The 27,677-nt window shown below is 57.1% G+C and overlaps 1 protein-coding gene across 3 annotated transcripts; it reads left to right on the top strand.

Annotated features, from left to right (window-relative positions):
- Positions 1 to 206: 206 nt before the first annotated feature.
- On the top strand, positions 207 to 27,389 carry SH3GL1 (SH3 domain containing GRB2 like 1, endophilin A2). 3 transcript variants are annotated; one of them, XM_038169159.2, is made up of 10 exons: positions 207 to 382; positions 17,067 to 17,135; positions 17,247 to 17,319; positions 18,070 to 18,213; positions 20,090 to 20,223; positions 21,499 to 21,657; positions 22,222 to 22,325; positions 23,457 to 23,581; positions 24,041 to 24,097; positions 25,354 to 27,389. In XM_038169159.2, exons 1-10 carry the CDS (start codon positions 338 to 340, stop codon positions 25,548 to 25,550), a joined length of 1,107 nt encoding a protein of 368 aa, XP_038025087.1. In that variant the 5' UTR covers positions 207 to 337; the 3' UTR covers positions 25,551 to 27,389. The 3 variants fall into 3 exon arrangements, with proteins under 3 accessions (XP_038025087.1, XP_038025088.1, XP_038025089.1); XM_038169160.2 differs by having other exon boundaries at positions 208 to 382; positions 24,044 to 24,097; XM_038169161.2 differs by lacking the exon at positions 24,041 to 24,097 and having other exon boundaries at positions 209 to 382.
- The last annotated feature ends 288 nt before the right edge of the window (positions 27,390 to 27,677 follow it).

A 27,677-nucleotide genomic window follows, 5' to 3' on the forward strand; every position in this document is an offset into this window, starting at 1 on the left:
CCGATAAACCACGCCGGCTCCGCGACAGCGCCCGGCCTATAGAGAGATAGAGAGCGGTGGGGGGGGGGGGGGCAGGCAGGGGCGGCGCTCTATCCCCCGGACGCCTCCTCTCTATGATGCTGGAGGACCTCCGCCGGGCCACCGGGGGGCGCCGCGGGATCACCGGAGGGGGGGGTGAGGGGGGGGGGGGAGCGGGGCGGGCGCTTCCTGGCGGCGGAAACGGCGGCGGCGGAGGCCGGGGGGGGAGGAGGAGGAGGAGGAGGAGGAGGAGGAGGGGTGGGGGCTGTGCCCGTCGGGTCCCGCCGCCCAGCTCCGGTGTCCGGTGGAGGCGGCAGCGATGTCGGTGGCGGGGCTGAAGAAGCAGTTCTACAAGGCCAGCCAGGTGAGGCACCGGGGCTGCTCCGTGCCCCCCCTTCCCCCGGTTCCCCCCTCCACCAACGCCCCCGGTTCGTGTTTCCCCCCCCCCCCGTTAAATCTCGGTGCCCCCCGCCGGTACCGGGACCCAGCCCCGTGAGGAGCTCCCGGGATGGGGCCCGGTGCTCGCCACCCACCCCTCCCGGGGGGCTCCCGGGGGGCTCCTGGGGGGTCCTGGGGGGCTCCCGGGGCTCGCTGCTGCCCGGTCGCTGCCCCCGTGGCAGGGCACGGCCACCGGCGCGGCCCCGAGCGTCCCCGCAGCATCCCCGGTGTCACCGTCAGACGTCCCCGAGCCCCGCACGGCGCTGGAAGGGGCCGAGGATCGGAGCTGTTGGCACCGGGACCCAACCGGGCACCGGGTCCGCATCCTCCATCCGGCCCTGGACGTGAGCCTGGACCCCACCGGGCACCGGGTCCGCGTCCTGCACCCAGCCCCGGGTGGTGGCAGGGACGGAGGGGAGCAGGGACCCCGTCACACCGGGGCCGTGTCCTGGATCCGGTGCTGGATGGTGGCAGGGAGGTGCTGAGCGACCCCCCCGGGGCAGGACCCGTCCCCAGCACGGCCCTGAGGAGCTCACGAAGACCACCAGAAAGCTGCAGGTTTTCTCCATAATCCCAAAATGTGGAGATCTTGGAGCGCTGCCACGCTCGGGGGCTTCGAGCAGAGCCGTGGGGTCAGGAGGAGAGGATTAAAAAGGGTCGGGAGGGCAGGATGAGGCTGGGAAGGAGAAATCGCTGCGGGCTGCGGCTGCGACGCGACCCCGGGAAGTTCCCCGGCCCTCGGTGGAAGCTGCAGCTGGATCGGGACGGGGATTTGTGGGTTGGGAGCCTGGCTCTCCCCATGCAGGAAATGGCCTGGCTGTGTGGGGAAGAAGCTCAGCTGGGCAATTCCTGCTCCGCCGAAACCGTTTCGCTTTTTCCCGTAAGGAGAGGTCGGAGCCGTGGCTCTCCAATGCCTCGACCCCGACGCTGCGGCAGGGACAGCAAATCCCCAATTCCCCATCCCTCCCCGAGCACTCGGCCGTCCTCGTGCCTGCTAACGCCATAGGAATCAGCACTTGGGATTTTTTTTTTTTTTTTTTGATTTATTTTTGGAACAAATCACGAATCGGTGACGCTTTCGTAGAAGCGCTCTTCTGGGTCCCCCGGCTGCTGCTTTTGTGGCCCTGTTTTACATCTGAGGCGGGCGAATTCGGCCCAGACCCAGCCAGAAGCTGAGTTTTCCAGGCTCGAAGTCGAAACCAGCTCAGCTCGGGCCGAGTGTCCTCGCGACGTGCGCTGGCTCCTTCCTCGGCCGTGTTTGTGCGAAAGCATTTTGCTTCAACAGCAAAGCAAAATAATAGATTCCGTAAGCCGCTCCCCACCCCCTTCCGCACAACAGGAAAACAAATCCCCACATCGCTTTTTTTTTTTTTTTTCCCCCTTTATGACTTCCACGGGGGAAGGTTGTGCTGGAAATAAGTGGGAGGAGGACGGCGCGGATGCGCTGCGGGGTAGCAGGGCAGCTGGAGGTGAAGGCTCAGCTCTGAGCCCAGAAACATCTCCCGAAAACATCCGATGAAACCTTTCCGGAGGGATTACCGTAAACTGAATTCCTCTGTGGTCGTTGGTGGGCGTTTTTGTTACGGAGCTGATTTTTTTTTTGACGGAAAGGGAAAAGCCAAACCCCGTGCGGCTCGCTGGGGAGCGGTAGCCCAGCTCATGGGTTTGGTGGCCCGCTTGCCTGCTGAGCACGTGCCCTGTTTGAGCGCTTCGCCTGCGATCGAGGGGAGCGCTGACACATGAAATACCTTCTGCTGTGGGGTTTGGGGAGGTGATTTGATCTGCACAAAGCGGTGTCGTTTAGAACTAGAAATATTCACAGTACGGCTGCTGACGCGAAGGTCTCTGCAGGATCTAGCAAAGCGTGGCCTCGTGTGGAAGGCTGGAGCCTGCTGCCGCCTTCTTCACGTCCCAGGGGCTGGGATGCAGGAGGGCAGCTCAGCTTTCTGGCCTCTGTGGCTGGGAGCTGGGGGTGACCGGCTCCAGCCCTGCCGTTTTTCGGTGTTCCGCTCCTCTCCTTTCCCTTTTCACCCTTCTTCCCTTTCCCTCCGCTGGTCCCACTCTTCAGCTGCTCCTTGGCTGAGGGCGAAGGAGGATTAGCTATTTTTTGGCTCCCTGGAAGGTATTAGATGCTGCCGAAGCCAAACATGTGGAAGATCTTTCCCCAAACGCCGCGTTTCGTTCCACGCCTGTTGTTAATTGAAGGAGAGCGTGGCCAGCACCGAGGCGTTCCCGGCCCCTCCGCGCCCCCCCAGGGTGGCCGGAGCAGGGGCTGGGGTTTCCCCACACCCCCCTGGGGTGCTGGGATGGGGAGAAAACACACAGAAATCAAGCTGACCCATGGAAGATGCTCTCCCAGGGGAGGAACGAGGAATCGGCATCGCTGGGAGCTGGGTGGGAGCCCCCGGCCCCGCTCTGCCTCTGGCCGCCGAGGAATGCGCAGAGCTGGCTTCCTTCGCACCCTTTTCGTTTGCTACGCACCGATTGGAGTCCCCAAGTGGAAAATGTAAAGCCTGCAAGACTTCCCGTGAACCACGGTAACCTGATACGCTCCCTGCACGGCCAGGCTGCGTGCAACGGGGCAGAGGAACGGGAAACGTGCCCACACCGCTGCTTGGGATATCTGCTGCCCCTCCGAGGGACGAGCCCTGGGGTGGAGGCGGTTGTGTGGTGACACGGTGCTGCTGGCCACCTCCCGGGGCTGGAGTCATGGCTTGGGCTGACTCAGAAGGACACAGGGCTGAGAGCACGGGCTGCTCTGCCCCGCTGGCTCCAGGAGGCCTTCCTCCCACTGCATCGTCCCCAATGGGGTCACAGGATCACGGATTGTAGGGGTGGGGAGGGACCTTGAAAGCTCCGCGGGCCCAACCCCCCTGCCAAAGCAGTTCCCCAGAGCAGGCTGCCCAGGGAGGCGTCCAGACGGGCCTTGAATATCTGCAGAGAAGGAGCCCCCCCAGCCTCCCTGGGCAGCCTGTCCCAGCGCTCCGGCACCCTCCCCGGGAAGAAGTTCTTTGGCGTGTTGGTGCGGAACTGCCTGGGCTCCATTTGGTGGCCACTGCCCCTTGTGCTGTGTCCTTCCTCCTGGAACCGCTGGGCTCCTCCTCCTCCTCCTCCTCCTCCCCCCCCTGCAAAAGACAAAAGCTGTTTTCCGAGAGGGGAGCGCTAATTACAGCTAACGAGCCCTTGACATACCGTGCTTTTTCCTGAGTTTGATGGCTGCTCTCAAGGCTTCCCAAGATATTTTTGGACACGAGCAGAGAGTGCTCGCTTGCTGCCGGGTCGGAGAGCTGGGGTGGGCTCCGGACCCACGGCAGGCGTTTCAGCCCCAAAGGAGCGAGCGGCTTCACCCCATTGCTTGCTCCCCAAAGAGCTGCCCCAGCCGGGCTGCCCCAATTTGATGGCACCCGCTTAAAAAACTCATGCACTGGGACAGTTTGGTGACAGGGGAGAGCTGCCCTCCATGCTGCATCACGCTCCCCGTTATTTGGGTGCAGTTCTTTCTGCAGCAGCTTCGTGCTGTGTTTCCAGCTGTTCTTCCTCCCTCCCCCTTCCCTGGATTATACCTTTTAACGGCCGCCTTTTTGTTATTTTTTTAACACTAAGTCATTCTCTCTGGTTTCTCGTTCTCCAAGACTTCCCCTCGCGGCACGGGGCGCCTCTGCCGTGTTTCTCCGGGCATCACAACCATGTTGTGCGGCACAGGAGCTCCTGCTGGAAGGGAAACGGGCTGAGAGCCTGCAGGATAACCTCTTCCACCGAAAACAAACCGCACTGAGGCCCATTTCCTCGACCAGAGCTTGTCTGTCAGTGCCCTGGCTTTTTGCAGGTGGTTTGGGTCGTGCCCTCCATCCAGCCTGAGGTTGTTCCTGCCCTGCTGGGGGCTCGTACGGATGTTTCAGCTCAAGCCACCCTCTGCCAGGGCTTCAGCTGCTGGTGACAGAGCCTGGATTGAAGCCACAGGCTCGAGCTGTGGTGGGATGGTGGCGTTCCCATCACCAATGTGCTGCAGGGTGGCCGGGCTGAGAGGCCACCTGGAAACACAGACTGGGACCGGTGATTTGGGGGATTTTGCCAATTCCTGACCTTCCTCCCGCAGCACCCAGCGCTCGCTCTGTTAATATTAACCCAGGCTGGAATCCCCCCCAGCCTCCCGGCTTTGCCTTTTGTTATTAACCTGCTCCCAAAGCACGGGGCTGGGGAAAGCAGGATTTGTCCGAGCGCAGCGTGAGACCCCGCGTGCTCGGGGTGCCAGCCGGCTCCTGAGTCCTCTCCTGCCATCCTCGCATCCTCCACGCCGGAGCCCTCGTTTTGGTAGCCTCAGAGGTCGGAGCTTCGTTGGTGCCAGGGAGAAAATTGTGGAGGTGGCTCCGCAAAGCTCTGCGTGAGGCTTGCAGCTCCTCCCGTCCTCGCTGGTAATAACTGCGTGCCTGTCCGAGTGCCTGCTGTCACGGCCAGCCAAAAGGACTGCGTGCGGGGTGTTTTCATCTTAATCCTCTCGGCTTTCGTGCCTGGTTTGTCAGCGCTGAGGTACCCGGCACGGCGACGTGCTTCTGCTGGGTGGTGGTTGTCAGAGCGCCCCTGGAAGGGGGCAGCTTTCAGCTTTTGTGGCATTGTTCAGGCAGGGGTTGGTTGTGTCTCTGCAGCAGTTGCTTTAACTTGGCTTTTTTTTTTTTCTTTTGACCCTTTTAAGATCGTTTTCACAACCATTAGGCTCTCGTAGTGCTGAGAACTCCCAATCTCTGAAGTCAGAGACAAGAAAACGCAGGAGGAAACCCCTCGCTCCCCGTCCCTGCTCGCTTTGCTTCCCTCCTCGCTTGGGACGTCACACGGAGCGAGCGTCAGCCCCGTGTTTACAGCTGGGGAAATCTGGGGCACGGGCAGGATACGTGACTCAGGGCTGCGGAGAAACCGTGCGGCATCGGGAGCTCCGTGGCAATCCTGCCCCTTGTGGCTTTCCGCCCCAAAATGATCCCTTCTGCTTTAACAGGTTTCGTTCTGGGCGAAGGGCTGGAAGCGTACCGAAGCAGGACGGTGCCGAGGGGGGGGTGGTTTCTGGATGGAGTGGAAGGAAATCCTTCCTCCCACTTCTCCCTGCCAAACGCTTTCCTCCTGGGAAAGAGCAAAATGGGGATGAGCTCAGGCAGGCTGGCTCGTAAGAGCTGATTCATTTCTCCAGCACATTTTTTTTTTTGCTCCTTCTCTCCGCCATCCCTCCGTTTGCCAGCGCCTTTTGCCAGGGCTCCCAGCCCCATCCAGCCCCCCCAGCAAAGGGACAGCGAACCTGGGGGGATGAGGAACTGCTGGGCCCACAGAAAAATCGAGGCAAAGCCACGGGGCCTCGGCAGCCTCCACACACCCCAGGGGAGGCTGCAGCCTCTTTTTTAGAAGTTGGTGCTGGCTGAAGGGGAGGGATTGTGTCTGTGCCCCCCCCAGTGCCCTCAGCAAGTGTCAGGGCTTGCAGGCAGGTCTGGTGGAGGAAGGGGGAGCTCCCAGTGCTGCCCCCACCCCAGCTCATGGAAATTTTTGTCCTGTTGTCCAGCTGGGGTATGTGGTGGGGGCTTCCCGGGAGCCCAGAGGCTTGTAGGATAAAGATCTCCTCGAAACAGGAGTGAAGTTGTGTGTGGTGTTGAGTGGGATGCGTTCTCTTACAGGCGTCAGCGCGAGGCTGCGTGCTGGTTTCGGCCCTCCCTTGGCCTCTCCTGTGATTATGAAAGCGATTGTTATTATTATTATTTTTAAAAAAGAAAGGTTTCCTCTTCCCCTTGCCCCCCCCATCCCTTCAAAGTGCAAGCCCGGTGCCTTCAGGCCCAGGTTCCTGTTGACACGAAGCCGCCGTGCTCCTAAATCGCAGGACTGTAGGGCTCAGGAGATCCTCGGGTCCAACCCGGGGCCAAAGCACGTTCCCTACAGCACCGCCAGCAGCAGCAAGCGGCCCCCAGGACCCCCTCCAGTGGCTGCACAGCCCCAGTGTCAGGCCCGCAGGTAGGGCTGGGGGGCTGCAGACCCTCCGGGGGACCCTTGCTCCCCGCCTCGTCGCGATACCTGGTCAGGAGAGCATCGTGATACCTCGCTGGGAGAGCTCGTCTCCTTTCTGAAGCCACCAGGACCTTTGGAGTCCTCCTCTTGCTCCTTCTCTGGGTCTTAATGAAGTTTGTGGCATCGTCGCTAATTAGCTTGTGCTGCTGCTCAAAGAATTAAGCACATCTCCGTCCTGCAGTTCTGTCTGTCGGACAGAAGATAAAATTACATGATTAAAGGGCTCTTCCTAACTGAGAAAATGCTTCATAATTCATCCTAGCACTTAAAACCAGGCTGTATGTTCTTGTTGGGCCAGACTTTATTCAGATCCAATAATTTATTAACCACTTTCTCAACCAAATTTGTTTGGGCTTTACAGGACCGGCTATATTTAAGCTTCTTCTTGCCACCTTTCTGACAAAAAAAAAAAAAAGGCAGAAAAATGGTGAATAATTCTCTGCCCACACAGCAAATCCTCTGAGTAAGGAGGTTCTGTTCCTGCCAAAACCCCCCCGATCTCCGCCGTGCAGCTCGGCGACGGAGCACTCAGCAAACATCGTGTTTGCTGCTGACGCACGGCGCTGCACATGCTGCTGGGGGGACGTTCGGGGCATCGGGTGGGCACAAATCTGGAGCGCCAGCTGTTGATGCAGCCATTCTCCAGGAGAGGAAAGCTCCCGGTTGTGCTGGCTGGATTTTCAAGACCGAGGGAGGCTGCTCTTCGGTTTGAAAGGGATAACGTAACCTAAATGCTGTGCACCAGCCTTTCTCAGCCACCTATTTCTGCTGCTGCAAGGCAGAAAGGTGACAGCGAAGCATGCGTAGTGTCAGCTTTAGAACAAAAGCAAACTGCGAAGAGCTGCCAGAGTGTTTTTTTTTTCCACCTTCCATCTGAAACAAGCATTAACAACACACAGCAGGAAGAACAATGGGTTCAACATCCCCTGGCATGGGCACAAAGCGTGGCAGGGTCCCGGGGTGGGGGACAGCCCCTGTGCAGGGCTCCTCGAGGAGCAGGAGCTCGATCTGCCCCTCGTGCTGCCTCCACGTCGCTCCCCGCAGCCCTGCGAGCGTCTGTTCGCTCGCTCCCGCTCTCCTTTTCCTTAGGATGCTGTGCTCTGCTGTGATAGCTGCCAAGCTTTTCCTAGTATTCAGGTTAACAAAGGGAAATGTGTATTTATAGTGCTGCGAATTATTTCTCTGCCCCTTTGATGTTTGTGTGCGCCGAGATATCGTTAGGTCCATCCCGTGGTTCTTTGGCTAACGCTGCCCGGGTTAGTAAAGGGCTGCTGGAAGCGCTCAGACCTTCCCCTGCACCCCTTAAATCAGGAACAGGGCTTCTTGGCCTTCCCTTTCACGGGGCTGAGCTTCTGCTGAAGTCCTTTACATCCTTTTTGGGTCCGTGACCCAGCCTGGTAACTCGCCTTGGCCATCCCCTCGACTCATTAATGCCTTCCTTCAAAAACTGAGCGCAGCCACGACCCAACTTTTCACCCACTTGCTCAACGTGCCCCATCAACCTGTCTCGGTCTCATCACGTAACCCAGACCCCTTCGGGCTCCTTCCCAGTTCCCTGATGGTCCCGGGGCTCTGTGGCTGTTGCAGCCTTCAGCGCGGTGACGCCAGGTACCGTCAGCTGCCCTGGGGACCTTCGTCTGTCCTGGTTCTCCCAGGAGCAGAAATCCCGTCTGAGTTTTTGCAAGCACTTCGTGCCAGCTGCTCTGTGGCTGTTGTGTTTTTCCCGAGGACCTCCAGGTGTCATAAACCCTCCTATTCCCTTTTTTATTGCTTTTCAAACCCCCAGGAGCAACGTGCAAGCCGCAGGTGGGCTGGTGCCCTGAGCCCAGGACGGGGCTCCAGGTTTCTCTGCCTCCCCTTGTCGGCAGAGCTTTGCTGCTCTCTGGCAGAAGAGGTGGAAGCAAACTCACAGGAGGCGCTCGGCTTCCAGAACTTTGTCCTTTAGTGCCACATCTACCGAGTGGCTCCAGGTGCCGAGTGTTGGGAGCTGCTCATCTTTTCCACCGGGTGTGCAAAGGTCCGGTGGAGCTGCTGGGAAATGATTGCTCAGCAGCTTTGGAAGAGTCAGGCAGTAATTAACTACAGCTATTAGAGATAGGACCTGGGGAGGTTGGGCAGGAAATCTGGATGTGAGGCAAATATCCCGCGTTTCCCCTCTGTTTGCTGCACTTTTCCTCCGAATTGCCGCAGCCGTGGCGGTGGGAGAAGGGTCGTGGCGGTGGCAGAGAGCAGAGCTGCTGCTGCTTCCCCTTGGGTTTTTGTTTTCTCTGTTAATCTGACCCATTTATTTTTTTCTAGCCAAATAGAAATGATGTCTTATTTGGTACAGAGCATGCAAGAAGTGACTAATGATAGGAGAAAATGGTTATGATGCAAGTCCTTAGTGCTGCCTGCTGCGAGGCGTGGTAAGCCCATGTCAAGCATCGCCCCAGAGCAGGAGGTAAGGATGGAAACTTCTCCTCCCTGGCACAAATCTGCCTCCAGAGGAGCATCGTGCCCCTTCTGCGGGCAACCACGGTGCCCGATGCTGGCGTGGTGTTAGCAAGGCAAGGCCAAGCTGTCAGCTGCTCTGCAGGGAAGAAAAATGAGCCTCCGTTCTCTTGAAAGAGTGCCTTGGAGAGTGCCGAGCTGCTGACAAGCATGAAGCATCCCTGGAAAGGCACTTGGTACACACGGTGGGCAGAGAAGGGGTCTGGGGAGCATGAAGGAGTCGAGGAGAGGTCTCTGGGATGCTTCAGGGTTGTGGGATCCGTAGCAGAGCGGCCGTGCCTGGCAGTGCTGCCTTGCTGCAGGTGGGTTAAGCTCAGAGAAGCTTCGCTGGGTGCCCTCGTGGGCCAGCCCATCCCTTTTGAAGGACTGTAGAGGCAGAGCTGAGGACCTCATAAAAAGGGATCCCAGCTGGGATTTAAGCACTGTCATCAGGCTACAGGCAAGGGAAGGACGCGTGCCCGGAGCAAACGGGCAGCGGCTGCGTTGCACCGCACGTCTGTGCCCTTCTCTGGCCGTGGCTCAGCGAGCGGGACCTGCTGGCTCCTGCTTGAGTTCCATTTTTTTTAATTCCCGCTGTCCTCATTCCTCCGAGCCCATCTGCTGGCTGGGGATGAGTCACCCGACAGCGCTCTGAGAGGAGGTGATTTGACAGGTGGCTCCCTAGAAAGCCGTCTCTGCGCACGGCAGCTCTTTCTTCGCGGTTCCTACGCGATGAGATTCCGACCCGAGGTCACTTTGAAGGCATCGTGCCTCGGGAAGGAAGGGACACGGGAAGCAGCTCCTCATTGTTCGGCGCTGACCTTCCTGCTGCGCCTGCAGAAAAGCGAGGCAGCGGCTCCGGGTAGCGAGCGGCTGGGTCGTTTCAGATGGTGAGGGGGTGGATAGCTCGGCTCGCTTCGAGACACGTTTTGCTGGGGCACGTGTCTGCGGCAGCGGGAGCACCTCTGCCTGCTTCCACACGCGTACCGTGGTGGTGCTTGGTCTCAGCCCTTCTTCTAGAAGAAAGGAACGGGAAAAGTGAAGGCAAAGAAAGCTCAGGAAGGCTGGGCACTAGGCTGAAAACCTGTGTGAGCTGATATAGAAAGCAAATATTCAGCAGGGAAATGAGACGAGGTAGGGCAGAGCTCTCAGGTCCGTGTGCCCAGGGGCAGGTTGGATGAACAGAGGGGCTGAAAGGAGCCACAGCATCACCCTGCTCGGAGGGCGAGAGCTTCACCCATTTGTCTGCCTCTGATCTGCACTGCCCCTCTGCAGCCAAACCGGGATGTGCGAGGTGGTGAGATGGTGTCTGTCGAGTCACCTCCAGCTTCTCGTTTTGGTTCTGCTGCTAAACCTGCTCTTGACAGTAGGCAAATCACTTCCTCTCGTAGCCCTTCCTCTTCTAGCACTTGTCGGTCTTCTCCGAGTGGAACTCTCAGAGTGGAACTCCGAAGTTCTTTGGCGTGTTGGTGCGGAACTGCCTGGGCTCCATTTGGTGGCCACTGCCCCTTGTCCTGTCCCCACAGAGCCCTGAGAAGAGGTTGGCCATGTCCCTCTGTCTGCCACCCCTCAGCTCTTTCCAGACACTGCTCAGATCCCCTCTCAGCCTCTCTCAGCCTCTCCTCCCAGGGGAGATGCTCCAGGCCCCGGCTCCTCTTTGTGGCCTCCGCTGGGCTCTTTCCAGGAGCTCCCTGTCTATTTTTTGTGCCGGGGAGCCCAGCACTGCACCCAGCCCTCCAGGTGAGGCCCAAGCAGGGCAGGGCAGAGGGGGAGGATCACCTCCCTTGACCTGCTGGCCACGCTCCTTTTAACGCACGCCAGGAAAATGTCTTCCCTTTTATACAAAAGAACAAAAAAAAAAGGTTGAAAGCCTCTGAGGCAGCAGAAAGCGCTCAAGTATAAAAGCAAACACCGACAGATGGACCCCAGAAAGAACTGCAGGCTTGCAGGGAGGAAAGGTGTGTGCAGGAGGAAAGCTCTCAGGCTTGCACCGGCTGCCACGGCTCCATGCGAGCTGCCTGCTCGCCTCCCCCTGCTCGCTGCCCCTGTGGTTGGGTGCTGGGGACGCACCGAGCTGCTCTCCAGCAGCAAAAAAGAGGATGGGGAAGAAACGGGGAGGCCCCGACGCACCGTCTGCCTGTCCTTCCAGCACCTTCCAGTCTCTCCCCGTTTCACCGTGAAGGTGACGCTGCCCCTTTCGCGCCGTGCTTTGTGTTGGTGCGGGTTTGCAGCACATCAAATGGAGCTCGTCCCCGTCTGCACCTGCTCAAGGAGTGCCACCAGTCTCGGGACAGGGACAGGCAGGCTTTGCAGGGGCTGGCGGCGTGCTCAGGACCTCATCCAGCAGGATGGAGACCACCACCAGCAGGGAGACCTTCACGGGGCTCTCAGCCATCACCAGACCCCAGAGCAGGAGGATGCAGCCAGTGCCCAGCCCCACGTGCTGCCCAGCTGCTTTAAATCCTGCAGCAGCGGGGCGAAGCGTCCTGTTGGCTCTGCAAGGCCACCCAGCTGCCTCTCGCGCTGTGATGATGAAGTTACCAGGGAAGATAAGCAAAAATTACACTTAATTCCAGGGAGCCGTGCGTTACTGAGCTCTTGCAGTGGCCCCGTTCATCTGGGACTCAAAACATTGACAGCACCTTTTAAATTCTTTCGTGGCCTGGCATTTTCCACTGCGCTCACTATTTGCTGATGAAGGCAGCCAGGGCAGAGCTGCTGCTCTGTTTGCCTGTCTGTGGTTTTTCCTTCTCGAAGGGAACTTTCTGCTGAGACATGACGCTGGGAGGGTGGCGGCGTGGAAGAGGAAGGCTTTGACCTGGCTGCAGCTGGAAGGATAATGTTTTCATTATACCGTGGGCAGCTGTTTTGGATGCAGAGCTTGCATAAGTTTGGTATGTTAGAAATAGGGCCGACTGCTAGCTATGGAGAAAAAATACGAGTTTAGGAGAAAAACAGTTTGTTTCTCTTGGTGCGTTGCGCTTGTTTGTGTTTGTGTAGGCTACCTGAGTTTCCTATCTGCAAACACTTCAGGCTGGAGAGCAGGCTATCGAAATCAGGTGTGCAAAGTCCAGGGGAAGTCTCCTGCTCGCAGATAACGGCGCTGACACACGCCTCTGTACCCACAGCTGGTGCTGACAAGGGCTTGCTTGCCTTCGGGGAGGCTGTGCCTTTGGGTTTTGGAGTAGGGGGCTCCACGGGTGCTCCTCAGCCACGGGAAGTTTGGCAGGTGGTGTCTTCTCAATCCGCTTCAGCATGAGTTTCGTCTTTGCTGATTGTGCTGAAAATCACCCCAAACTTTCCTTCTGCATCTGCCCTTCCTCTGCCAGCGGCGGGGGCGATGCAGCACATCCCATCGCTCTGAGCTGGGACTCGTCCCGATTCGGGCACGGCCTCGCCTGCTGCTTACAAAACCTGTTGATGTTTTGTGCTCTGATATGCTCTGCTGTATTTCCACGTGGCCTCCGTGCCCATCTCCTGGCAGGAATGTTAATGGGGGTGATGCTGCGGGCGGCCACGAGGGAATTGCAGCCTTCGAGTGGGAGTGGGTCCTACCTCGTGCCTCCGGGATCTGTTTCGGTTTCGGTGATGGCACGGGCAGCACCAGGTGACTGATAGGTCCGCCTGATTCACCTGGTTTATGTAAGGATGCCCAGAGCAGAACACCAAATGGGGGTTCGGGTTGGTTTTTATTTACTGCGAGCTTGTCCCGGAGCTGAGGAGCAGTGGTGTGATCAGGAGAAGGAACGATGGGCCTGGAGGATGCTGGAGAGGAAGGGATTTGGTGTTGTGGGTCGGGAGAAGCTCTGCAGCCCTCCCTCACCCGAGAGGTTACGTTTCTCTCCCGCTCCCTGCTATAAAAGAGGAGCCCTCTTCATCCTGCCTTTCTTCTCCCTCTGTGTACACACATCATTCCTGCCTCTCCCTCTAGCCAAGCTCCTGCTGCAGCAGTTAGCCGAAACAATAGGTCTTTCATTTCCGAAGATCTTCCACCATGCGCAGCCCGTCGGTAGGTTTCCAACGGCAAGGGGAAGTTGGGATTGTTCGAGTTCCCACACCTGGACAAAGGAAATCGATGGAAGCCCCTGCGAGTCGATTCTCTTTGAAACGAGGCTGCAGAAACTGCAGAACCTGGCCAGGAGCAGCCCTTTGGAGGCAGGAGATGAGGCAGAAGCTGCGAGTGCCGGGGAGGGAGGCTGGCTGCCCTGCTGCTGCTGGGTTTTGCCGGGGTGGGAGCCGTCTGACGGGATGAACACACCTCCCTGCGCTCTGAGCTCAGGTCGGAGCTATCTAGGGCATACCTGAACTGCCAGCATCCTTTTAATTAAACACGGATGTGAAGCAAGGGATTGATTTCTTGCTTCTGGACTGCTTTCAGCCCTCTTCCCCCACCCTGTGGCTCGGTTTGGTTGTGATGCCAGCTAAACTAGGCAGGTTTATCTCCCTGATCCGTGACGCCCAAGTATATCTCCTGTGCTAATATTTGCTCTAGGAGGCATTCAGCTTTTCTTCTACGCAGTTCAGCTGAGGGCCTTTGCTCTGTCATCGTGCCCTGCTTCCTCTGAGCTCCAGCGCTGCTTGCTGGGACAACGTTTTAGGACGTGTCCCGTCCTGGTGGGGCTGGTGGAGTAAAGGAACCAGACACCACAGGCTTGTTCTCACCTTTCATGCCCAGCCAGCTGATACCCTTCAGCAGAAGTCTGCAGGAGAGTATTTGGGCCACGGCCTTTGGGGAACTGTTTCCTTGTCTTGCCTCGCACCGTCACTTCCCTGCCTGCATGCCTCTGCCTGCAGCATTTGTAAGAGGCCAGGTCTCTGCCCAGGGAAGGGCCGGCGTATCTCGAGTCTGCAATCATCCGTCTTCCATCTTCATGTCCCCAAAAATGCCCCTGAGATGCTCTCTGGAGGAAGCAGCGGTGAGATGCACGCGGCTGCATTTCACCAAGCACTTGAAGGTTTGTTCAGGCCACGCTGGGTGCTGTGGGCAACACGCGTCTGCTTCCTTCTGCCTCCCACCTCCCTTCTTTGTCTCCCACCCCACAACCAAAGGGTGAGCCCCCTGCCGACCTTCGTGCTGCCCTCACCCCCAGCCCTTGGGGCTCTTTGCACGACGAAAAGGACTCAGAGGCTTGGCTCCCAGTCACATCGTGAAGCCCTGGGTTGAACCACGAGCCAGTGAGGGTTTCTCCCAGCTTGTGTCTCAGCTAGGACAGCGGGGGATTTGCATTAGTTTGTCTTCCTGCCTGACAGATTCGGGAGCGTGGGGATGGGGCTGGAGCTGCTGTGGATGGCACACAGTCCCTCCTTCTTTCCTCCCGTGATGAAGCCTCCCGGTTTAATTAGAGCCAGCGGGGAGAAAACCTCAATCTTATTATTCCTTCACAGCAGGGCACCAGTAGCATTTCTTGGATGTCAAAAGGAGGATTAAATTAGTCTGCAAGCAAGGTTTCCTCCTTCACATCTCTAGGTTTTCTGGGAGGGTGTTAAGCCTCCAAAATCACTGTGGTGATCAGTGCATTTGACATGGCATGCAGTCCCTGATTACAGCACAGCTCCCTGTCAGAGGCGTTGTTTGCAGCTTTCTGGGCTGCAGATCTGTGGGTGGCTGGGTGGAGAGAAGTCGGAATGGAATTGCTCGGGATAATTGTACCCTTCCCAGGTGTATTAGAGAACAGAGGAGGTTTCCGGAGGTGCAGCCTTTGGGAAAATGATCTGCACTGCTCTCGGATGTGCAGAAACCCCTTTGTGGCCGTGCAGGCTGCGTGACGAGCGGCATTTTGGCACGGAGGTGCTGGAGCAGATGATGGCAGCTGGAAGCGCCTTTGCTCTGGTGTGCTTGCCCTCGCCGGGCCTGGCAGGCAGAGCAACCGCTTCATGTTTTTTCCCTGCTCTGGAGAGGGACGTGTGCCTCCCCAGCTCCGAGCTGGCTTGCAGAAACGCGTGCTGGCACCGCAAGCACGGAGCAAGTGTCCAAAAAAAGCAAGAATCCGAGGTCTGGTTGTTTGCCCATCTGCAAGCGGCTCTGTGGTGACAATTCCCCTTTGGGCCTCTCGTGCGCTGGCTGGGCCCTCCTGGGGCACAGATCCATGCAGGAAGCTCCTGCTCTCCTTTTTTTCTGTCCTCCTCTTTTTTTTTTTTGTCCCCCTTTCAGTGTTCATAAAGAAGCCGGTGAGGCTGGGAGGGCTGCACTGTGCCCAGGAGCGTGCGTGCACCTCCACGAGGCCGGGCGCATGGGGACATGCGGGGATCAGTCTGGAGATTATGTCTGAGAATGAAACCCGGAGCTCAGCCGGGCGAACCGGGAGAGCAGCAACCCTTTTCTTCCCCCTCAGTGTCTAAACGTCAAGGGTGAACTGCAGCAGCCCCTCTTTGTGGGGTCCTCTGCTGAACCCAGGGAGGGGAAGGGCGCAGCGAGGCCCGAGAGGCCGCGGCCTTGTTGTGGGGCCCTGCTCTGAAGGGCGTTACGGCCTCGCCATGATTGATGCCGCTGTTGCTCGGTGCCGAGCAGTCATTCAGAAGAGCTCTTTGCTCTCTGCTCTGTCATGGCTGCGCAGCCTCGAAGCTTTGGGTGTTTGCAGATGTCCTGCCAGGAGATGCGAGGAGCTGATCAGCCAGAGCTGCGCTCAGAGCCATGGTGTCAGAGCCAGGCACTTGGAGCACCAGGGGTCTTTGAACACAGTTCTGTTTTTATTTCTTTTCTGCCCTATTTTGGGGCCTGGAAATGGGATTTTGTTGAATTCCTGAAGATCTTGTCCTTCTCTGTAACAGCAATCAGTTGTTCGGGGGCTAAAAGCACTGCAGGGCTGGTGCAGTCACACAGGGCAGGTCCGGTATCCCCCAGTGCTTTTCAACCTGGATGCTTACCTAAAAGTTTTCTCCTCTTCCTCAAAAAACTAAGGAACCATTCTGAATCCCTGTGGGAGCAGGAGGGTGCCAGAGGAAAAAAGACTTGATAAAAATCAAGTATTTGATGTGGAAGTAAACAAACCTGGATTGTTCAGCCAGAACTGGAGTTTTAACTACAAACACGAGAAATCCTGGCAATGCCCTGTGGCAGGCGTCAAGTGCTTGGCAGTCAGCAGCTGTTTAGACCACTTGTGATGTCTGTGTAGGTAATTTGGTGTCCGTGGACCAGTTTGGGGCAAGATAACACTTGTGGGTGTGTTGCAGGCGGGTTTGGCTCCTCCATTCAGCCCCGGGTGCTGCCACTGGCCGTGCCCCTTAGGAATGGGGCCAGGCAGGAAAAGTTCCTCCCCATTTGGGCTGCACAGAAGGACATTTTTTTGGGTGGATTTAATAAGGTACGTTCAGCAAGTGTCTTTCAGCTCAGGCAGTTGAATCATGAGGTTTACGGAAAAGAAATCTTTTCTTAGCCTAAGTGATATTTTGAAGAAAGACTTCAAAATACAGACTGACAGTCCGTAACGGCAGGGCTGCTTTTGGCTGACATCTCTTGTTCACCTGTTTTAGAACAGGCATCAGAGACGCCTTGATAAATGTATTTGAAATTGTTGCTGTATTTGCAATTGTTGCTGTGGCTTCTGTAGATCTCTTTATCCTCCACTTAAAAAAATAAAATAAAATTGAAATACAGGACCCTAGACCATATGGATTGCAGGGAGTTGTGGTTTAGGGCTTTGAAAGGTCTCTGCTCTCTCTAGACTTAGGTCTTACACCGGCTGCTGCGAGCAGAGTATGTTAATTCCCTGTTTACTTGCATTTTGCCTTGTGTGAAATTGAAGCCTGTCTCAAAATGGAGCTGAGAGACAATGCTGTTGCTCGCTTTTTCCAGCAAGCGTTGGAGTTGGAGCTGTGTGTTGTGATTTAAGGAGCTTCATAGCTTCTGCTGGGTGAGGAATATCCTGCCTGTGTCTGAGGGCTGAGCCATGCTTTGGGAGGGTGGGAGATGTTTAAATTTTTAGTGGGGCGGTGTTAGCAAAGAGCCAAGTGTTATTGCTGTGCTATGGGCTGTTCCTGCCACCTCCTTTCTCTTGCAGATGCTGTCTGGACCACCCCTGTTCCCTTTCTTTGCATGAGGTACAAGCAGGTTTAAGTGGACAGCCACTGCCATGCCTGATTCTTCCTGCTGTGTTCTTTTTCTGCAGCTGGTCAGCGAGAAAGTTGGAGGGGCTGAAGGGACCAAACTTGACGATGACTTCAAGGAAATGGAAAAGGTGAGTAGGGAACAGGAGGAATCTCTAAAATCACAAATGTAAGTCCTCTGTGACCTTGCCAAAGCCCCAAGTTGATCTTCACTGATGCTGGATTATCTTGTTTTCCTACAGAAAGTGGACCTGACCAGCAAGGCAGTTACAGAAGTACTGACCAGAACAATAGAGTACCTCCAGCCAAACCCAGGTGAGTCCTCTCCTGTCCTCTTCCCTCTGTCCCCCAAGTTGCTCAGGGAATCAGGGAAAGAGGCAGAGGGGGCAGAGAGATATCACAAAGACACTTTTTGACCCTAAGGTGTTGGTCACCAGCCCAATTTTGAGATCAGGCATGCTGCCAACCTTTACCAGAGGCATGCTGGGCTGTCCTGATGTCCTGTGACCTCGCTAGCTGGCTGAGTTAATGAGGTCTTACTGTAGCTAACGGGTACTTTGTGGCTCAGGTTAAGATCAGGATACCCCTCTTGCCCTGTGGTGTGTTTCTGGGCTGTAAGACACCGCTGTTGCTGTCAAACAGTGAACAGAACAGACTCATCTTTAGCCTTGGACCTAGAAAAGCCCTGGAGGGAACCCGTTTTTGCTGGGGTGTCCAGAAAAAGTGGTGCATCTGGTCTGGGAAGGGGTGGCTGGCTTTGTAGCCATCATCTCTGGAGCCTGCTGTCCTGCATGTTTCCAGCCAGCTCATTCCGAGCATGCTCCAGAGACTAAGGGAGAGCTGGGGAAACTCCTTTGGCCTCCACTGGTTAGCTGTAGGGAACTATTTTTGCTTGCTGTCTTGGAAAAGAAACTTCTCTTTTCATAGCAAGTGATATTTCTGGTAGATGAAGACAATAGGGCTTCTTGGCTTTAGGAGTAGCTTAAAAAAAAAAATTGGCGGTGGCCAGCAGCTGCTGGCAAGCCCGAGTAATTGCAAACACGGCTGTGGCTGTTTCTGTGCCAGCTTCCAGAGCCAAGCTAACCATGCTGAACACGATGTCGAAGATCCGCGGGCAGGTGAAGAACCCCGGCTACCCGCAGTCGGAAGGGCTGCTGGGGGAGAGCATGATCCGATACGGCAAGGAGCTGGGCGAGGACTCCAACTTCGGTGAGTGCCCCGTGGGGCTGCTGCCTCTTGCAGCCTGTGGATGAGATGGCGAGGCCTGGTGCCAAATTTCCAAGCTGTTCATCTGCAATTCCTGAAGGGCTCTGTGACCCTGTGCATCGCTTAACAGCAAGTGCCTCGAGTCCAGACTGGCAGCGAGCGCCAGATCTATAGCAGGTTTAGGGCAAATGGATGGCAGTGGCTGCACCTCATTCCTTAAGCCAAAAGCAGGGGCAAAATCCACAGCTCATGGCTGGTGTCCATACCGTTAACAGCCTCCCTGCACACTGGCCCGCACTGAGGCCCTTAGAGGAGGCTCAAAAGCTTTCACCCAGGCAGGGAAGCGGTGATCCCAGTGTGCTGGATCATAATCCGTGGCATTACGTGTAAAACCACCTCTTAGTGCTTCTTTATTAAACACTGGGGTAAGTTTGCATGTGGGGAAAACTCCCTCCGTGCTCCTAAACAACGCTGATGACGTGGAAACCAGATTGAGCGAGATTAGGAGTTTTACTGTGCAAGAGAGCTCTGCTATGGGGAAGCTGTAGCCAAGAAATCCCTTCATGGGGTAATTTCTCATAACCATGAAACAAACCATGTGTGACTTGCAGGGAGGAGGGGGGTGAAGCCTTTCAAAGACATCAGCTGTAATTCACTGAAACGTCAGCCTGCACATGTGGCAGACCCAGCACAGCGCACAGCTGTCTGATCGCTTCCAGCGCAGGGAGGAGCCGCCGTGCCTGAGGAAAATTAAAAAGCTCTGGCCACTCTGTGGAAATGGTGAAGAAGTCTCGAGGGTGTCGCTGGTCAGCTCGGAGCCCTGCACCTCTCTTGGCTTGCAGGAACCAGCATTGTTGCAGAGCGAGGGGGAAGGAAGTTTTTAGAAGAGCACACCGAACCCGACTTCCTTTAATAGCCTCTCCTTACAGAAACACTTAACGTGATAAATTTATGGTTTGACAGGTTATCTAGAGTTATCACGGCTGAAACAACTCTTTTTGCAAATACTCTGTGGTGTATTTTTTCCAGCTGGACAGCAGAGCCGTGGTTTCACTTCACCCTCTGTTTCGTTTGCATATTCTCCTGTGCTAATGTAGTGCCGAAATGGTCGGTTTGCCAAAGCTGCACAGGAATAATTTAATCTATAAATGGTTTCCACTGGAATAAAAAGCCAAGACTAAAAGCACTTCGCTGTGAGGCCGTCTGGCTTAGCTGTCATAGTGGCAGGGGCTTGAGAAAAGCATGAAGCGAACTGGGTTTCAATAAGCAATTCTGGGCTCTCTGATTCAGAGAGGAGAGGAGGAACGGTTGGCCCGGCAGAGGCTCGTGTCGAAAATGAATAAAAAGCTGCAGGTTTGCTGCCAACATCTGGGGAAACTTGAAAAGTTGGTCAAAGTGCTCTGGGCTCAAAAACCACCAGAACAAAAGGACGGCCAGACTGAACCAGACCAAACGTGCTCTCCTCCGGGCTCCTGCTGCCAGGGAGCAGAGCAAGGTTAACGCGCTGCCTGGCAGATGAGTAGCTCCATGATTTCCTGAGCTAACAAAGCCGCTTTACAAAATATTTGTACCTTTTCCTTTCTCTGTGTAGTTGGTAGAGATTGTTCCTGTGTTTTGGAGGAAAGAAATGAGGCGTGTTGGCTGTGGAGTCGGCACCGCCATGCAATTGCCTGCGCTCACACCAGGCAGCTCCCTGCGCCCGGCTCGGATGGATGCTCCAGATAGAAATGTGGGGGCGTTTGACGTGTGACAGAGCTCGCACATGCTGGGTGTCTTGGCAGAATGGCTCTGCATGCAGCTGCCAGAGACTTGGGCTCTATTTAACTGCCTGGCCTGTTCTCCCTCTCCCTTTCTCTTCCCTTCCTTTCCTCGCTCGAAGGCGATGCACTTCTCGATGCCGGTGAATCTATGAAGCGACTGGCTGAAGTGAAGGACTCGCTGGACATTGAAGTCAAACAAAATTTTATTGATCCCCTCCAGAACCTGTGTGACAAAGACCTGAAAGAGATCCAGGTAAACGGCACAACGTTTTCTCTCCTCTTCATCTCTTCAGGTCCTGGCCCCTTCTGGCTGCTAGTGCACGTCACCACTTGCTCCATCACAGCGGGGAACAGGTGGACTTACACAGATACCAGTCCTGTTCCCCTGCACTTTGCACACTTTCTCTCTCCACATTCACTGGGATTTCCTCCCCTGCTCAGTGCACTCAGCGCCACTGCTCCTGCTCCCAAGCAGCTCCTAAAGCTTGGATGTAGGTGTGAATGTTCCTTCACGTACTGTGCTCTATGGAGGATGCTCTGGGAGGATGTCCCAACCATTGCGGGCTGCTTGCGTTTGGTTCTTTGTGCTGTGAGGTCCTGGTAGTGTTACATTCTGGGCTGGCTGGCATTAAACTGCAGCATTTACAGCTGTTGGCTCTGTTCTGTTAACATCCTGGATCCTACAGCGTAATTTTCAAGCCGTGAGTAAGCTTCCCTCTAGGCCTCTGAGGACGTGTTTCAAGAAGGCCCTTTGGTGTCTCACTAGGGAGACACGGAGCGTGGTAGCTCCCTTGTGCTACCACGGAGACAAGCCTGTGCAAACCGTGGCCAGGCTTTGTAATAGGATCCACCCAGACCTATAATTCACAAGGCAGCTCTCTTGAGCGAATTTTTGCTTACAGTGGTGTCTCAGATAAAATAACTGCCAACTACTCTTTCAGTACTTATCTGCTGGGCGCTCCAGTTCTGCAGGCTGCCACGGAGCTAATTTAAACAGTTCTGGCCCTGAGCAGTCATTGGATGCAATGCCCAGAACCTGCCTCCCAGTTCCTGATCTCCAGAGATCTCTGTCACTCACAGGGACCTGAAAGTAATGGGCCAACTCTTCATCTCCCTGAAAACCTTGCATGGAGGACAGATCTGGGCTACTCACTGCAGTGCTTTCCTCCAGCTCTCAGCTAGAAGGAGCTGAAATCGTATTTTTGTACCAATTTGTTGAGGGCTGTTTCTTAGTAAAAAGTACCCACACCCACAGCAGTAATCCTTTGTCAAACCGAGTTCAAACGGTCTGCTCCTCCCTGTCATCTCGCAGCAGCCCTGACCTGCAGCTCTCCACCGTGTGCCAGAGCCTCGCAGGAGTCTGAGCATAGGAAGGAGCCACAAAAGCGTGTGCTCTGAGATCAGGTTTCTGAAATGAAAGAGCTTGGCCTGTAACTAGAGCTGCCCGTCCCAGCAGGAAAACGTGGTTGCTCCCAGTCTTGGGATCTTCCTTCTCTTTCTTTACCGTTCATAACCATCCTTTCCCCAGCACCATCTCAAGAAGCTGGAAGGCAGACGCTTGGACTTTGACTACAAGAAGAAACGACAGGGGAAGATCCCTGATGAGGAACTCCGACAGGCCATGGAGAAGTTTGAAGAGTCCAAGGAAGTGGCCGAGACCAGCATGCACAACCTCCTAGAAACCGACGTGAGTGCACGGGGACAGTGGGGGCTCCCTGCTGCCCCAGGGCTGAGCGCTGAGGGGCGGGTTGCATGTTTCCAAAGGCACCAGGGTGGGATGTCTCGAGGAACAGAAGAGTTAAAGAGGCTGATTTCCACTCTCCTTTTAGCACCTGGGGGTTTGCGCCCTGATAACCCAGACCTGGGTGCCCAGTGAGTGGTGTGGCAGGCCCCTCACCCTTCCTCCAGCCTCCCTCTTCCTGACCCAGCTCTTGGCTGTGGTGTGAAGCTAAGGGGTCTCTTCTCATTCATGTGTGCCAGTGGGGATAAGTTTGGCCAGGTCACGCAGCTCGCTCAGGAAGGATTTGACCACCTAGGGAAGCCCAGAGGGCGCTAGGCTCTGGCCTCCATTCTCCTGAGTCTCAGCCTCTACCCGACCTCTGTTATCTGAAACCCCAAACCTTGCCCTCATCTCCTCGGGGAAGGGGCCCCTTGTGCACATTTCCCAGCATGTTCTCAGTCCCCACGTGCAGCGGGAGTCCCCTGCCAGCGAGGGGGAGCCATTCACCCTGCCTTGGTGTGGTTCTCGCAGATCGAGCAGGTGAGCCAGCTCTCAGCCCTGGTGGACGCCCAGCTGGACTACCACAGGCAGGCAGTGCAGATCCTGGACGAGCTTGCAGAAAAACTCAAACGCAGGTGAGTCCTGGGGGCCGAAGGCACTCCGTTTCCACAGCCATAAGCTGTCCCCGTGACACTTGTCTGTAAATACCCCACTTCCCCTCTAAATCCATCCCCAGGATTTTAAAGCCACTCCTTGAAATCGCTATGGCTTCGATCCAGACCTCCTTCAGATCGGTTCTAAAATAGGAAACAACACGTCCATGCTTGCTCCGTGGGCAACTGGTCTCTGCTGGTTTGCGCCGTGCTTAAGGAGCTGGAGCAGTTGGCAGGGTGCTGTGGGCCAGGAAGGTCTGTGTGTTCAGTGGCCCCCAGGTTTTCTGGAGACTAGAAAATGAATGTGGGGATGATATGGTAGCCACGGGCCAGTGGGAGGATGCTCCTTAAAGGAAGGCACCTGTGAGCCCCCTGCCAGCCCCTTTCCATTTACACGGTGGTCTCCTGGTGGGCCCTGCTGGCTGCAGGACTGCCACACGTTGCAGCTCTGGAGTTCTGAGCCCCGTGAGCCTGTTCATGAAGGGCAGGTTGGTGTTTGGAGCCAGCAGAGCCACGGAGTGGCCTGCTCTGCCTGCTCCCCCTGCGCCCTCAGGTGCCCGACCTCCGCGTGCTGCTGGGGGCTCTGACAATGTGCAGCTGCTGCCAAGGTGCCGAGGAGCACGGGGGCAGCGCCTCCGCTTCCCGGGGTGATGCAGTGATGCTGCTCTGCTTCTGTCAGAAGAAGCTGCTGAATGGAGGCTGTGTCTGCGTGGAATCGAGCGGAGCTGGGAGCAGCCTGCAAACTGCAGCACGAGTGTCCTCTGCTGGCCTGCAGGCAGCGGGTGCCTGAGACGCCTCCGCAGCGAGGCCCTGGGGCCCTCTTGAAGGGCAAAGTCCCAAATCCTGGGCTAGATCCTGCTCCAGGAGGCGCCAGCACAGAGGGTTGCACAGATTCTTGTCTACAAATGAACCTGCTCCCCTGCACAGCCACGTCGCTCGGTTCCCTGCCTGCAGTCCCCGTGGCACATAACGCAGCGTGCAGACAGGAGGCAGCCGAGGCTCGTCTCGGGGGCTGCGAGGTGCAGGTGGTGGGTGCCTTGCCCAGCAGGAGCTACCAGGGACATCGTGCTCGTTTTCACTTTGATTTATCCACATTTCTTCTCCTTCTTCCAGAATGAGGGAGGCCTCCTCGCGTCCCAGGAGGGAATACAAACCCAAACCCAGGGAGACGTATGACTTTGGAGAGACTGACCAGTCCAACGGGGGCTTCTCTTGCAACCCTACCCCCAAAGTCTCAGGTAAAGTTGTCCCATGTACGTGCACACAGCAGCTCCTGGGGACGGAGGGGAGCTCCCCTGCCTGGAAATGATGTCCGTGGTGTGCTGGATGTGCCTGTGTGGGCTGGTGGCTCTGAGAATGCCAGAAATGCCTCTAGACCTGGGCTGTTTTCTCTTGGGGCCCAGCAGCCTTCGTTATATTGGCTGTGGGGAAGGCCCAGCAGGGCCTCTGGCCTGTGTTCACTGGCTGATAGTGCCCAGCCAGAGCCAGCAACGGCAGACAGGAAAAATTAAACGTCTTCTGCTTCCCTCCCCATCTTCCATCACGCTGCATTTGTCCCTCCCCGGTCCCGGCGAGGCAAATGGGTTTCTAACAGCATGCAGGATGCCCCCTTTCTCCTAACAGAACCTCCCTTTGGGCCCTGCCTTTCCCTGTCTCCAGTTCACGTTGTTTTAAGCATGTCTCTTTTTGTTTGGAAGCAGCTTCCTCCTCTTTCCGATCCGACAAGCCGTCCCGGGCCTCCGTCAGGAGTATCCGTGAGTTTCCTCCCTCTGCACCGCCCTGCATGATGTGTGCCCATCTGTCCCCATCCCTCCTCGCTCCTCCTTCCTTGGCGCTGCTGCTTGGAGTCGCTCACACCTCTGTGCTGAGTTAAACCTCGCCTCTCCCGAGGCCCACATTAACCCAGCCACGCTGCACTGATGTTTGCCACCCCAAAGCTTGGGCCTTTGCTCACCCGGAGGAGCTGTGGCAGCGCTCACCACGCAGGCGTGCCCTGCCTGAGACCCCAAACATCAGCAGCTCCTCCAGGAGGTATCACACGTCGTGTTCCTGTCACAAGTCACCCGGCCTCGATCCGTGCCGCTCCTGCTCCTTGTACCTGCTGCCCCCTTCCCTGGAACTGGAGGCTGAGCGGGCAGTGCTCGGGTACACGGCGTGGCTTTTGTGGTGTGTGAGGTCCCGGGCAGGACCTCGGATGGGTTGTGGGGTGAGGCAAGGCCCCGAGCAGGGTCTGCAGGTCACCGTTACCCCCTGAGGGGGCTCAGGGGCTTTCGCTGGGGTACAGAGACCGGGCTGGATGTGGGGCTCAGGGGCATCAGAGCGGGGAAAGCGAGGGGCTCGTGGTGGTGCTGAAGGTCTCGAGGAGCCTGGTGCAGGGGCAGCGCTGTGGTTGTGGGGCCAGCCTGGTATTTTGGGAAGTTATCTCAGAAGTGAACCTGCTTGGCTGCTGCTTTTGGTGTTTTCTGAGTTCTCCGATGCCGGATCCTTCCTTGCTGTGGGTGTTCAGCAGAGCACATCTGCTGGTCTTCTGTGCTGTTCCCCCTGCCCTGTTGGAAGGGCTCTAGCACGGAACAATGGGGAAGGGAATTGGGGCCCTGGAGACCACGGTGGTCTGCATTAGCTGAGTCTGTTCCCTGTAGGATCCCTACAGATGCAAAGTTTAATGCCTGCCCACCCCCAAACTTCACTGGCAGCACGGGGCTCCTGCCAGCACCCCACTGATTCAGGTTGGGCTCCGCTTTCCTCACGTTGGGGCTCTCCTTTGGGGGAAGGTCACGAAGGGAAACGTTTGGAGCAAGAAGGGAGAGGAACCAGCGAGCTAAAACCCATCGAGGAGTTTGAAAGGAGCCCTACAACACTCCGGGGGCAGAGCCCCGGCACTCGCTTCCCAAACCAGGGCTGTTTGTCCTGGCTCCAGCAGAGCCGGGGGTCCCACACGGTGCCGGGGGGGGATGGGGGCCAAGCACGGGGCTGGCCACCGCTGACCCCAGCCCACGCTCTCTCCCCGCAGCCCACCTGGACCAGCCGTGCTGCAAGGCGCTCTACGACTTCGAACCCGAGAACGACGGCGAGCTGGGCTTCAAGGAGGGCGACATCATCACCCTCACCAACCAGATCGACGAGAACTGGTACGAGGGCATGATCAACGGCCAGTCGGGCTTCTTCCCGCTCAACTACGTGGAAGTGCTGGTTCCGCTACCTCAGTGAGAGGCATCTCTGCCCCCCCCCGGCCCCGCGCCCCGCTTGCGCCCTCTCCGCGGCGCGGGGCCGAGCCTGCATTCCACGTCTGTCCCCACACCAGCCCCTCTCCGGCGGGGCGGGGGAGAAGACGCGGCCGAGTTTGCCACCAGGGAACAAGCCAGAAGGGTCGGATGGCCCCCACCCCGGAGGATTTGGTTGGTGTTTTTGTTTTTTTGTTTTTGTTTTTTGTTTTTTTTGGTCCTTCTGGTGCTTGAACTTAGGTACTTTATGAGCCCCGCCAGGTTCCTTGCGGTCTGTACATTTAAGCTGGGTCGCAGGCCTCTCCTTGTCCAGATTTTTGTCTTTGCTTTGGTCGAGTGTGTCCGTACGAAGCAGGGCAGCCGTGCCGCAGAGCTGGGGCACGCGTCCTTCACGCTGGGAGACACGGCCCGGGGCCGGGCAAGCGGTGCTGGGGGCAAAGCAGGGCTGAGCCTCGTGGAGGGGCAAGAGCTTTGCCCCCTTCCTCCCCTGGTGCGGGGCAGCTGCTGCCGAACACTACCCCTCTCCCTGCAGACACACGGCCACCCTCGCAGCCCCGACCCGCTGCAGCCCCGCGCCCTCTGCCCCGCTGCAGGAGCGGCCCCAGGGCTCAGCGGAGGCAGCGCAGGGCACAGCAACACTACAGCAACAGCACAGCTCCAACACTAAACCTGCCCCGGGGTGGTGCTGAGCTCTGCCCTCTCCCCAGCACAGCTCCATCCCGAGGGTGGTGGCTGCCCCTTTCTGCCCCAGAAGGGTTTGAGGCCGGGTTGCTTCCGAGCTTTGGGCTCTCCATTCGCAGAGCTGGGGGGTAAATCAGGGGGCAGGGGGCTGCCCGGGGCAGGGCAGAGCAGGTCCCAGTGTGGTCCTGTGTAAGATCCTCTCGCCCCGTGGCTCTGTTTGTTCTCCCCACGCCCCCAGCAGCCGTCAGCACCCCAAGAGGCTGAGCCGCAGGCTCCTCGCTCGCTCCTCGGGGCTGCTCGGCTCAATCCCCACGTGCCTTCCTGCTGCCCCTGCTCTGCCCCTCACCAGCCGTGCTCCAGGCTTTGGCACCTCTGGCTTCTGCTGCCTGCAGACAGGTTCAGAGAACGGCTCCTTGGGGTCTCTGCACCCCTTGGGCCCGAGCCTCCAGCCCCTTTCCCTGTCCCGGTGTCGGGACGAGGCCCCTGCCCACCCTCAGCACCCCAAGGGAGAGGGGGCAGCGCCGCCTCCTGCACCTGCAGCCCCCCCCCCTCGCTTCCTTGCTTCTCCAGCATTGATAGAAAAATATTTTCCTCCCCTCCGTGGGGACCTGGCACCTCTGCTGCAGGGCTTGGCGGGGCTTGGGCACCTCTCTCCTCGACCAGCATCCCCCCCCCCCTCCCCTTCCCGGCTGGTGGCCGAGCCGTCGCTCCCTGCCAGCACCGTGTCCCTGTCCCCGCTGCTCCCGTCTCCTGTTACATTTACACGGAACCTTTTTAAATGTTTTTAACCATGCATGTCGATGTACGTCTGCTCCCCCGCCGCGCCGTGCTCCGCGCAGGGGGCCCACGGGACTGCTGTCCCCAGGGTTCCCCGTGTCCCCAGGGCCCTCACCTCTGTCCCCTCCCTGCTGGGGGCCGGGGTCGCAGCCCGGGAGCACTGGCTCCTGCTCAGGTGGGTTGAGATGAGTCTGTCAGCTGGGAAAACTCGCTAAGACCTTTTTTTTTTTTTTTTTTTTTTTTTTTGTAATGGTTTCTCCTGGTTTTTAGGGGGGAAAAAAAAAAAGAAAAAAAGAAAAAAAAAAAAGACCCACAAATCTTGACTTGTATCTCCGAATAAAAGTATTAAATGTTTTCTTCTTTCTAACGGCCGCCTCCTCTCTGTGCACGCGAGGCTGGATCCCTCCCCGTGGCCAAAAAGTGGCTGTGATGTGACCACTGGGTCCACGAGGGGCTGGGGGAGCGGCCCTGGGGCTGCATCTCCCCCACCCAGCCCCTGGAACTGCAAAGCCACGGGTGCCACCCCTCCATGGGAGCAGGATGCCCCCAGCCCGGCGGAGCCGCACGCCTGCCCTGTCTCAGGAACTGCTCTTTAATCAACTACCACTTCCACAAACAACGTGCAGGTGAGACTCCCACCACCACCGTCACCCTC

The sequence above is a fragment of the Anas platyrhynchos genome, chromosome 29, assembly GCF_047663525.1.
Source record: "Anas platyrhynchos isolate ZD024472 breed Pekin duck chromosome 29, IASCAAS_PekinDuck_T2T, whole genome shotgun sequence".
Taxonomy (NCBI): Eukaryota; Metazoa; Chordata; class Aves; order Anseriformes; family Anatidae; genus Anas; species Anas platyrhynchos.

Excerpts from the sequence above, each read along its gene's own strand:
- SH3GL1 (XM_038169159.2), top strand. The coding sequence starts at position 338 with ATGTCGGTGGCGGGGCTGAAGAAGCAGTTCTACAAGGCCAGCCAG. Across the intron at positions 18,214-20,089 it reads GGGCGAGGACTCCAACTTCG|GCGATGCACTTCTCGATGCC; the intron begins GTGAGTGCCCCG and ends CCTCGCTCGAAG. Across the intron at positions 20,224-21,498 it reads AAGACCTGAAAGAGATCCAG|CACCATCTCAAGAAGCTGGA; the intron begins GTAAACGGCACA and ends TCCTTTCCCCAG.